Raw genomic sequence first — 12,153 nt, 5'->3', positions numbered from 1 at the left:
GGAAGGAACAGAGGAAGAGGTGGAGTAAGGCTAGAATCTTAAACTGGTGTCAGGGGGGAGGAGATTCAGACGGAGCTTCGGCGGTCTAAGGTTAGAGACATAGCGTTGCACGCTGCGCGTGTGGAAGTGAAACTGAACTTCAATAAAGACTTTTATACTAAAGAACGAAGCAGCGTTGGTCTTCTGTGAGCTGGGACCTCGGGCAGTGCTGACAATTGGTTACTATTTCTATAGTAGCTGCCCTTCAGTACTGCTGCTGCCAGGGCAGCAAGCCAGTTGGTGTAACAATTAAACACAGGCTTCAAACAGAATTTTGTTTGTGATTAAAACAGGAGGGCAGTTAAACAAAAGGGGGAGGGAGGAATCATGGCAGAATGAAAGCTAAGAGAGCCAGCAGAGGTTTAAAGTGCTGGAAAAATAAAAAAAAATCTCCAGCCAGCTCTGGAAAGACCTAAGGATGGTACCTGCTCTCAGGAGCAGTCATGGGATTTTCATCAGGAAAGGGGTTTTGCAATGCAGGACGACGTGTTCAAGGGCTGGCTTCCAACCGTTAACCATGATTAACAGAGAGGATGAGTCATGTCTGCCCTGCTCCAAAAAGGCATTGGTCTATCAATTAAAATATATCCATGAGGTGGGCTGAAGTAAGGCAATGCCAATAATGTGATTACTAACAGCCTTGTACACAGAATGTATCAGGAATTCTAAGAAACCAGAAAATCAGTGCAATTTTGAAAGCAGTGGTTAATATCAATGCTGTTTTGAGAGGTTCAGTCCGCCATCTTAATTCAAGATGGTGTCCAATGGTATCCAAGCATAGACTTGGTGTTATAGAGGTGGACCTTTCCGCAAGCGGCACTCCCTGCTGAGATACAAGAGGCCCCATCTGTTACTGGCATTCCAGGGATGTTCACTTGATCTCTCAACCCGAGTCCCCCATTTTAATCACTGTGTTGTTTTAATGAGATTATTGTCTTGCATATTTTACAACAACAATCATTTTTATTATATGGTCACAGGTCCAATTTAAAAACTGCATGTTTTAATTATAGCAGATAATATTTCGAATGTTTTTTGTAATCAGTTTTTATACTTTTAAACCACTTAGAAACCTATTCTGGCATTACAGTGGCACCTCTGGTTACAAACTTAATCCGTTCCAGAGGTCTGTTTGTAACCCAAAACCACTCGTAACATGAGCGCGCTTTCACTAATGACGCCTCCCACTGCTGCCGGCGCGCAACTTCCTCTTGAATCCCTGGGCAAAGTTCGCAACAAGGGGCATCTACTTCCAGGTTAGCGGAGCTCGTAACCCGCAGCGTTCGCAAGGAGGACAGTACGTAACACACGGTTCCACTGTAAAGGATATATTCACTATTAATAATATAAGTATAGTGTTATCCCCACACTGCTACGGCTTCTCAGAACGGTAATAATGCTGGTCTTCTGATCAAGTGGTGGGAGTCTACAGTCCACCGTGTCCTAGTATGGCAACATTTCACATGCCTGCTAAGAATGAGAATCCACCCTGGGAGTTATTGCAATATAAGAGGGGTATAGCCACTGGGTTCACCTATCAATTCCAAAACCATTTTCCGATCGCACCTGTTGGGAAGGTTATTTTCTGCTATGCAGCACTGTATAGTAGGATTTCATCCCTGGTTAGATACACAATGCCAACATCAGTAAAGATGCAGGAAGAGGCAGAAGTCACCTAATCCTGCTCAGCAGGTAATTGCCAGTATATGGATCATTGACAATGACGGACTTTTTACTCCACACCATTGTAGCACTCACCTTAAACAGCAGTGGCATTTTGCTGCAAGAATTTCATTTGTGCTACTTGTCTCTACTGAAAACAGGAATCATTACAATATAATATGCAATGTGTGCGCGCGCACATGCAAACACACACACACAGTTAATTTATGGCTGCGCACCTGCAGTCCTTAATTAAAAACTCTGAAATAACAATAAAGTTCCCTAGAACATCTGGTATTTTTTGGGGGGGGAGTGCGGCACCCCTATCGTTAGCCTTAAGAATCTGTACCAGATAAAGGGACAGCTTCATGGTGCCTAGGAGACAGGGCCAATGCACCCCAAATATTTATACCCCATCTTTTTCCCTAATGGGACTCATGGCGGCTTACACATAAAAATGAAAATGGATAAAAACAAAGAAAAAAACAATCATTAAAAACAATTAAACGTCGTCAGAGGTGAATCTATCTATCTATTAAAACCATCCAAATAAAAACAACACGGCACCAGCCCTTTCATTAAAAGCAGTCATTTCTCAAAAGGCTGTTGGAACAAAAAAGTCTTCACCTGTTGGCAGAAGGACAAGGAGAAAGCCAGTCTAGCTTCCCCAGGGAGGGTGTTCCAAATGTCCATTAACCGCAGCTCTAGGCTGATACAGGCACTTTGCTATAGAAAATGGAAATACACCCCCCTCCATAACCACATGTCCATCTGGGATAGCTCAGTTGGTAGAGCATGAGGCTTTTCATCTCAGAGTTGTGGGTTTGAGCCCCAGACTGTGCAAAAGATACCTGCATTGCAGGGGGGGTTGGACTAGATGGCCCTCATGGTCCCTTCCAACTCTACAGTCTAGGATTCAATGTCCTCTTTCAAGGCTCCAAATATATGGTTAAACACCTAACTAGACAAAAAAGTAAGACTAAAGACCTTCACTGTAAGAGATTTCTGCCTTTTGCTAGATCCCTTAAAATGAACTGTCTAATGCAGAGATGGGGAACCTGTGGTCCTCTAGATGTTGTGGGATTTCACTGCATGGACAGTGGTCAGGGATGATGGGGGGCGGTGAACAGGTTTTCCATTCCTGTTCTAATACATCTCAGTTTCAAAAAGAGAGTGTTTGGAGGTGAAGTAAAAAACGAGAGAGACGTGTTTTGCAATCTTACAAAACCAAATTCTATCTACACTACATTTGTCAACAGTACTGAGAATGGGTAGGAAAGGCGAGGTGCCGCTTTGCTTGTAGAAACAAGTTTAAAAAAACAGGAAAAAAATAATCCCATCTATTAAGCTGCCTAATGGGCAAATTACACATTATCCCAATTATATTAATGCACAGTTCAAAGCTTATTACTCGAAACCATATGCAGCTGCTTCTCTTGGATATTCAACGGATGTAACTAATGTCTAGTTCCTATGTCCCAGATTGTTGATTCCTTTCACAACCAGTTGGCAAAGTCTGCTTTTATGGAGAAAAGGTGCAAAATGATGGATAATGTGCAGCCTGGTAAAGAAGCTTCTCTAGACGGCCTGCCAATGCAAAAGTAGAGGCTCCAAGTGGGAGGATACAGGAGGAAGCAACCCAAAATGGATTAAGACTATAAACTGGCTGATTGCGGGCGCTTCCAAACTGCCAGTGCTTTACCAGAGGGATTCAAACTCATACCAAGACATTTAGGTTTGAGCAATTAAAAGGGATTAAAGTGCTCTGCTACCCACCCTAGCACAACAAATCCACTTTAAAAAAGAAACTGATTCTTTGCGGTTAGGAAAGTGACGGGGAATTGCATTGAATAGTGTGTGCATAGAGTGTGTGAACCAATGATTAATAGGGAGACATACAAACACCCCAAAAGCTTTCATCACACCGTGACTCATCTCAAGAAAGCCATTCTTTCTTCCATGATCCTTCCCAGGCCTGAAATGTTTAGAAAGGGCCAAATACACACAATACCGTTGCCATTTTTGTCATACACAAATGAAACTGGTCTTAAAGATAAATTATCCAAACCATCTTTGCAGATACGGCTATTCTGAACAGCACAGCTTGAACTATTCCTGCCCCCCGAAATGATTTATCTGTAATAGATTTAAAACAAACAAACAAACAAATTTTATGCTGTCTCCAGAACTTTATATGCTGGACATTTGTATAATTTGTATGACTTAGTAATAATCTTTTATGTCAATGTAAAATTTGATACCTATTATGGAGATGGGGGAGTTGTTATGTAATGTATCTGTTATGTATAAAAACCAATCTTCTTTTTTTAAAGGGCTCATTGAAACAGACTACAGTATCATCAACCACTGAAAGAGATGATGAATGTGTACAGTGGTACCTTGGGTTACAGACGCTTCAGGTTACAGACTCCACTAACCCAGAAATAGTACCTCAGGTTAAGAACTTTGCTTCAGGATGAGAACAGAAATCATGCAGCAGCGGCGCGGCAGCGGCAGGAGGCCCCATTAGCTAAAGTGGTACCTTAGGTTAGGAACAATTTCAGGTTAAGAACGGACCTCCAGAACGAATTAAGTTCTTAACCCGAGGTACCACTGTAAATGATAGAAGGTCAACCAAATCATTCCAGAGATAAGGCAAGCTCTCCCAACTTTGCCCCAATTCATTTACAATGCTACTGTGGCATTTGTGTGCTTCTTTTATTTTATTGATTGCAGACAAGGAACTTTGTGCAAATGCTGCATCGTGCTGCTAACCAGAACTACAGAGGTGTTCCTCTGACAGTACAGGGGCTTTCTCAAAGATAAAAAAAGGAAGACGGTCACAGGAACAAAAAGAAGTACACCATGTACTTAAAAAAAAATCCTAACACATTTTTGGCAGGATTAAGAGGTCTGGAGGGATGCCAGAAATAGAGAATCAATCTGGTACATTTTTTAAAAAGAGAGAGAGAAACCAGCTACATAGTGCAAGGGGATTATTTATATTTCTCCTTGCACTGTGTACTGCAACCCAAATAATCAGACAATTCCCTAAACACAGAAAGAACCAAGGAAGCAGCAATAGAAAGTCCCAGTTCCCTCTTCGCTCTCACTCAGTTATCTCCCTCTGCTCCTCAGTGTATCCTTGGAACGGCTGCCAACTACTGGAAAGTCCCTGCTACTGACTTCCATCAAATCCAAGATGCCAACCAAACCAAGGCAGAAGCTGAGCCGGTTTTCTCCAACCTGGTGACTCTCCAGGTGTTTTCGACTACAACTCCCATCAGCCCCAGCCAGCATGAGGGCCAATGGGAGTTGTAGTCCACAACACCAGGAGGGAGGGTATCAGGTTGCAGAAAAGAGTTAGGCGCTCCATGATCACATGCTGCTTACATCTAAGTGCCCCTGCAGTACACGGCGTCCCACTGCCTTGCACCAGCACACCTCTGGCAGATCGTGCAGCCGCATCTAGCAGTCACGCAGGTACAACTGCACAACTCAAGACCTTGTGCAATGCATATGGGTAGAGATCTGGAATGGGAGGAGTGAGGGACCTGCTCACTGCATCAGTCAACACTGTGCTCCCAGAGAACATGTATTAGCCTAAAACACCATACTCCAAACCCAGTACTATGGGAACAATAGCATAGAGCTGGAGAACGGAACCTGGTGCCCTCAAGATGTTCCTGACTACAATTCCCATAATTATTGACCATTCACCATACTGGCTGAGGCTGATAGGAGCTGTTGTCCACAACATCTGGAGGGCACCCGGTTGCCAATGTTTGGTGCAGACGCTCCACAATTGCACCCAAGCCAACAGCATGACAAAACTATTCAATATGAGATAGCCCATGAACAAGAATAGCCTATGGAAAAACACTGGGGATCCAATAAGGGTCAAGGTTCACTCACAAATCACATGTTCCCTACTACTACAAGTGTAGGAATGAACTGCAACTGGACAGGTTGGAGAGGCGGATCACAACTAGACCCTTGTTTTTCATAAAAGGCCACACCCATTTCTGGAGCAGATGATGGCGCAGCCCCAGACTGCACAAGCGCCAATTCAAAGCATAGCAGCAAATAATCACCAGTATATCAAAGGCAAAACACAGTGAGCAATCATAGAGAAGCTTTGCCCAACCTTGTGCCTTCCAGGTGTTTTGGGCTCAGTCCCAGACAGCACAGGCAATGGTCAAGGATGATGGGAGTTACAATCCAACAACATCTGGCTGGAGAACTTTATAGGGGCCCCATACAGCCAAGCACAACTCATCGCAAATACAATGAATACGAGAGAGAGCACTAAGCACTCGATCCATAGACACAGATTGCTGAAGACTCCTGTATCAACCATTACCGAGTCACAAAGCAAGCAGATGAGCCAAGCAATAGAAAAGGGAGTTGCATTTATTTACTTACCACAGTTCTATGGCACCCATATTTATTTACTACATTTGTATACCACCCACACAGCTAATATTTCTAGGGTGTTTACAGAGACATTAAAAATGGAAAAGGCAATCCAATCGACAGCAAAAATACTTAGACCTGCTATGAAATAAATCTCAGCCGCAAAACCCATCTAAAAGCAGCATAATCACGCAGCCAAAACAATTTAAAACCAGCAGAAATCTTAGTAAGGTAGGATAGATGTACCCACTGCAATGAAAAGGCATTCACCTGGTGCAGAGAAGGGCAGGTAAGCCTCGCTGGGGAAGGCGTTCTAGAAGTGGGGTGCCACCACATAAAAGGCCCTCTCCCTACTATCCACTCATCTAACTTCACTAGATAAAAGGGCTTCTGATGACAGTCTCAAGACTCAAGCAAGTTTAGGATTCTTTGAGTAACCTGGGCCCAAGCAACATGAAAAAAGAGAGAGTATGGGACCTCTGATCATAGAACTGTAGAGATCTAGAACTGTAGATGTAGAGCCATCTAGCCCAACCCCTGCAATCATTTGTCCAACATGGGACCGGAACCCACAACCCTGAAATCGATTCTTATTCTCTACCAACTGAGCTATACCTAGATATCAGCTATCCCTGATATTCTCTCTTCTAAAAGGCAAACTATGTATCTGGAAAGGGGAACTGCATGGGAGACAGACCAGGTGAGCACACATCCAGTGAGAGAAAGAGAAAAGGAGCACAGGCTAAACTTGGTTGTAGATCAGGGATGGAGAGCCTGTGGCACTCTCCAATCAGCCTCAACCAGCATGGCAAATCATCAGTGATGATGGGACTTGTGGCCCACCAACATCTGGAGAACCACAGGGATAGAGTCACAAGGCTGTGCTGGTTGCTAAGGGGGAAAGACCATTCACGTCTCCTTCATCCATAATCCAGTAGGTTCTACCAATTAACTTGCACCCTGCCAAGACTTTCTAATAGCATGCAAGCACCCATCTTGTGCTCCCAGGAGTGAAGCAGGTCTTCTGACAAGCATCAAGGAGACAGCAAAGCAGAGCTATTGCCGCAGCACTGAACCACTGAGCAGTTGGAAGACGCCATGTGATGCTGTCACCCACTGTATTCAACAAAAGCCTTAAGTGATGCAGCTGTGTCACTCTCCCTAGGGCAATGCGGAATGCAAGATGCAGAAAGCCCAGAACGCATTTCTGAGCAACTTAAACAGCAAGACAGAATTCCAATGGAAAAGAAAAACCAGCCCTGGGACACCCACCTCAATAACCAACCCAAAGCAGGCTTTATTAAATTTTAAAATTTAATAAGCCACCCTTCCAGAGCACAACTCTTCCCCAGAATGACATACAATGAAGTTAACACTTCCAGGGTGGGAAGCCAGATGCTGAAGCCCCTCCTTCTCCCCATATGCCTCATGGCCCATGCAGCACACTCAGCAGCTAAGAAGGGGAAGGGCTGCAGCTCTAGAGCACCTGCTTTGCCTGCAGAAGGTCCCAGGATCAATCCTCAGCTTCTCCATGTGAAGCTAGGAAGGTCTCTTGTCTGAAGCTCTGGAGAACCATTGCCAGTCAGTGGACCAGTGGTACAACTCAGTATAAGGCAAGTTCCTATGCAGGAATCCAAATCAAGTGCCAATTGTGTCCACGAAGAGGAAGAGGAAGCTGAAGCTGCTGTATAACAAGTCAAGCTGGAAGTAGCAAGGCATAAATCTAGAAGCTTCAGCATGCAAACCCAATGCTGTCCTACAGAGCTGGTGTCTCTTTCCCATTGTCCCTCCCAAACTAGGCTACATAGCCAGATGAAGAAGAAGAGTTTGGATTTGATATCCCGCTTTATCACTATCCGAAGGAGTCTCAAAGCGGCTAACATTCTCCTTTCCCTTCCTCCCCCACAACAAACACTCTGTGAGGTGAGTCGGGCTGAGAGACTTCAAAGAAGTGTGACTGGCCCAAGGTCACCCAGCAGCTGCATGTGGAGGAGCAGAGACGCGAACCCGGTTCCCCAGATTACGAGACTACCGCTCTTAACCACTACACCACGCTGGCACAGAGACCCAAAGCGTCAAACAAAAAGAGTGTGATCCAGCAACCAGGGCATGACCCCAGCCAAGTCCACAGCAGGCTACAACGATACCATTGGCCAGGCTGAATGAGACTGAGGGGAGTTGGCATCCAACAACATTTGGGGAGTAGGAGGGGAGGTCCTCCCTTCCTGCTGTAAGGACACTAGAGCTCCTGCTGCAGGTGGAATGAATCCTCAGCGTCAGTTTTTAAAAAGTAACAGGTAAACCTCTGCCTTTGACCCTAGAGCAGGCCCTTGAGGCCTTTTTTGGTAGCCCTCAGCAACATCTGACACCCCCTCAGCCCTTACACTGCCTTCCCAAAGTTGGGTAAGTGAGGCACTGGGCTTTTAGAAGGAGGCGTGAGGATTCTGACAGGGTCCTAGAGTTGCCCTGTCTCCTTCCCAAGGCCCAGTTAGGGCTTTCATAGCTTTGGGATGGAGGTGGGAGGGCTAGGACGTGTGTCAAATTTTGGCCTCACTCTCCCCCCACCCCACCCAACGTGCAACAAGGCAGTGTGCAGCCTACAGGTTCCGTGTCAAAGCATTCATGCAGCCTACTTGGTATGAAAAGTTGGGCTGCCCTACCCTAGAGAGTCACTGCCAGCCAAAGTAGACAATACGGGGCTAGACCAATACATGGACCTAGCCTGGTATAAGGCAGTTTTCTGTCTCTCAAATGCTACCTAGAGTCTAAACTTACTGCTCACCGAAACAATTTGCAAGTGCAGTCAAGGATGGAGGCAGCAGGCAAAAATGAAAGTTAAAAGAGTGCTAATAATCTTATGTGTGACTTGCACTGATGAATTATTCACTTATGTATTCAAATATGTATAGGCTATTTGTTGTAGTTTATGCATCTAAATGTTGTTGTTTTTTACATTAATAAATATGGAAAAACAGTCTGATCTAGCTTATGTCAGATTCCAGTTAACATCCCACCTTTTGACTGTGGCTCAGTGGCAGAACATTTGCTTTGCATGCAAGTTCAATCCCTGGGATCTCCAGGTAGAACTGGGAAGTGCTGCCAGTCAGTGTAGACAATATTGAGCTAGATGGACCAATGATCTCACATGGTATAAGGGCAGCTTCCTATGTTCCTTACAGACCAAGCGTCAACCACAGGGAGGTACTAAAGCTGAAGAAAAGAGACTCAGAGGCCAAGACGAAAGAAGACGAAAGAAAGGCAAATCAGTTAGCTTGAGACGTTTTTCATCCCAGGCATACAGCCATATAGATCAATGGAAAGGGGGGGAGCACTACGGCTGCATAAACCTCTGGCATTAAACTCCAGAGGGGGCACCACCCCAAAGGAAAAAAGCCTGGGGGTAAAAACAGGAAAAGCATCAGCATATTTGCAACCAGTTAGGAAACCCTTCTTGGCTCAGGAGTGAGGCTGGAATTTGTAGCTTTGCACAGCTAAAGTTCACCCAGCAACCAAGAAAGCATCTTATCCCCACAGGGAAAGGCTGAACTGTGTTCTAAGCCTGCTCCAGTGGAAGCAAAGAGGAGCAAAGAACTGGCTCAGAAGGAATACCAGCCACAGGGATGTTTCCAATACTAATCCTACTCAGAGTAGGCCTACCTGTGTTCCTGGAAAGGGCCAACTTGGATTCATTATTTTCAGTGAATCTGCTCTGCGTAGGGCTAGCACTGGATACAAACCCTGGCCAGCACCACAGGAAACGCTTGGAAAGGCAGAGCACAATCAACTTTCCAGCAGACTTTATGGCCCAGGATTCAGCTAGGAAAGCTGCCAGGACTAGCCGTGGGAATGACTGCTGTGCCAGGGGGCAAAGACTGTGCTCAAATGAGCCTGGGGGAAAGAAGAACTTGAGGAGGTGAATGACAGAATCAAGACAACCACAGAGATGGAAAGGACCCCAAGGGTCATCTGGTCCAACCAGAGGTGGGAAGATGGACACAGGAACATTTACCACCTGAGCAAAAAACTACATGCACACACAGCATCCCTGTGGTTCTTTGCTCTATCCCAAAACAGAAGAGAGAATTCATCAGTGTTCTTCAACTCCCCCCCTTCCTCCCTATATGACACCCACTGTCAACATTTTTTAAATCTAAGTTCCTCAGGGAAGGGACTCATTTCCCCGCTCCCGGTAAAGTCCATTCAGCATTGCCTGCCCTCGGATCTAAGCGTAGGAGTTAAGCAGCCATATCATTTCCCGCGAAACTGTCAACCCCTACGGAGTTAGGACTACTCCCCACCCGACTTTCACAACTAGCTTCCTCTCCCCCAGGCATGTGCAGAGCGCTTTCACTTCTCCCCAACTGCCTCCCACAGTCTGGGGCGCAATGGAACTCCTGAGGGCTGGTTTGGCGAGAAGCGCCCTGGGCATGTGCAGAGTGCTTTTGCATGACCCGGGAGGCCAGGTTCGCGGCTCCCGTCTCCTGGGCGCTGCGCGCTTTTATGGAAGAAGGCTCCCGCTCCGCGCCCACTTACTTGAAGGTGAGGACGCAGAGCGGGCGGTAGGACTTGTGGCTGGTGTTCTCGGCCATGCCCTTGCCCCAGAAGTCGTTCCCGAAGGCGGCCGCCACGGGGGCCGCCGCCCGCGCGTCCGGGTTGTTGACGATCGCCCACACGTCGTCGTGCACGAACTCGCCGCGCAGGGAGTTCAGGTAGCAGAGAGCCGCCAGCAGCGCCGCGCCCGCCCCGGCTCCCCAGCGTCCGGCCCGGGCAGCCCGGCGCGGAGGCGGCTGCGGCTGGCGCAGAGGCGCTCGTGACTCCCTGCTGCTCCGGCCGCCGCCTCCCGCCGCCGCTGCCGCCCCCATCCCGCGGCCGGGCTAGCTGCCTTCCTCCTGCGCAGCAGCGGCGTCGGCGGCGTCGAGGCATCCCCAGCTCAGCGCCTCCTCGCCTTCCCTCCACGCCGGCATGGCGCCAGAGGAGAGCAGCCGCGAGCCCGAGCAGGCGGCGGCGGGGGCGCTGCTGCTGCTGCTGCTGCTGCGCAGGAGGCTGCCCGCTCGCGTTCTGCCGCTGCTCCGCCGGCCCAGCTGCAAATAAACAGCCGCCGCCTCCCCTCGCCATCCCTCCCTCCGTCCCTCCCCCGCAGCACGCATGCTCCCTCCAGCCGGGGAGGCTTTCCGCCCCCGCCCGCCCAGAAGCTGGGTTCTCCTGGTGGAGTGGAAGGGGCGGCGAACAAGCCTCTCCCTGCAGTGAATAGGTGCCGGATCCCTGGGGGCCTGAGCACCCGCAAAATTCCCCATCAAGGGGCCGGGCACCCACAAATCTCGCCGCCAGGGCATGCACGCTGCACGGCACCCACAGCCCCGGGCACCCACGGTTGCCGTGCCAAGCTGGCACTTTGGCTCCCGTGCGCCCTGTATGGCCACATGCACCCCCTCCCGCTCAAGCCCAGGGTTTCTGTCTGCGGCGCGCTCCCCGCCCCAATTTCTTTCCATCAAGCGTTCCTTCGCCGGTGATTGAGCTCAAACAGGGCAATGCAAGCAATAACAATAATGAAATCTGCATTAGTTTATAAGTAATTGTTTTCTCAAGGAAATGAATGGGTTGTTCCAGGATGCTGATTCCCAAATGTCAGCTTTTCTTGTTGACTTTTGGTTTCCCCCCTCCCCCCTCTAATGAAAGGGATGACAGTGCACTCTCAAAGAACATCCGAAGAGTTCTGCTAGGTTGGGCCAGTGGCCTAACTGGTCCAGCATCCTCCTCTCGCAGCGGCCAACCAGATGCTGCTGGGAAGGAGGCAAGCAGGACCCCAGGGCAACAGCACTCGCCCCTCCTGCAACTAGGATTCAGAAGCATAGTGCTTCCCACAGCAGGGGTAGAGCAGGCATATGCAAACTTGGCCCTCCAGATGTTTTGAGACTACAACTCCCATCATCCCTGACTTCTGGTCCTGTTGGCTAGGGATGATGGGAGTTGTAGTCCCAAAACGTGTGGTGGGCCGAGTTTGCCTATTCCTGAGCATAGCCATCAGGGCTAATAGCC

At 48.0% G+C, this 12,153-nt stretch overlaps 1 protein-coding gene across 5 annotated transcripts in view; it reads right to left on the bottom strand.

The window, feature by feature from the left end:
- TMTC1 (transmembrane O-mannosyltransferase targeting cadherins 1) overlaps nucleotides 1-12,153 on the bottom strand; it is a 164,822-nt gene that overhangs the window by 128,451 nt on the left and 24,218 nt on the right. For 3 of the 5 annotated variants that reach the window (XM_053404673.1, XM_053404676.1, XM_053404674.1), the window contains exon 1: nucleotides 10,651-11,198. The exons of 1 other annotated variant lie outside the window; for it this stretch is intronic. In XM_053404673.1, coding sequence (XP_053260648.1) covers nucleotides 10,651-10,979 — 329 coding nt within the window. In that variant the 5' untranslated portion in view covers nucleotides 10,980-11,198. Of the gene's footprint in view, nucleotides 1-10,650; nucleotides 11,199-12,153 lie in introns of those variants that run through there. One more of the 5 variants, XM_053404672.1, reaches the window with a different exon arrangement.

The sequence above is a fragment of the Podarcis raffonei genome, chromosome 10, assembly GCF_027172205.1.
Source record: "Podarcis raffonei isolate rPodRaf1 chromosome 10, rPodRaf1.pri, whole genome shotgun sequence".
NCBI lineage: Eukaryota > Metazoa > Chordata > Lepidosauria > Squamata > Lacertidae > Podarcis > Podarcis raffonei.
The sequence above is the reverse complement of the archived record's forward strand: the minus strand, read 5'-3'. Positions and strand labels throughout refer to the sequence as shown.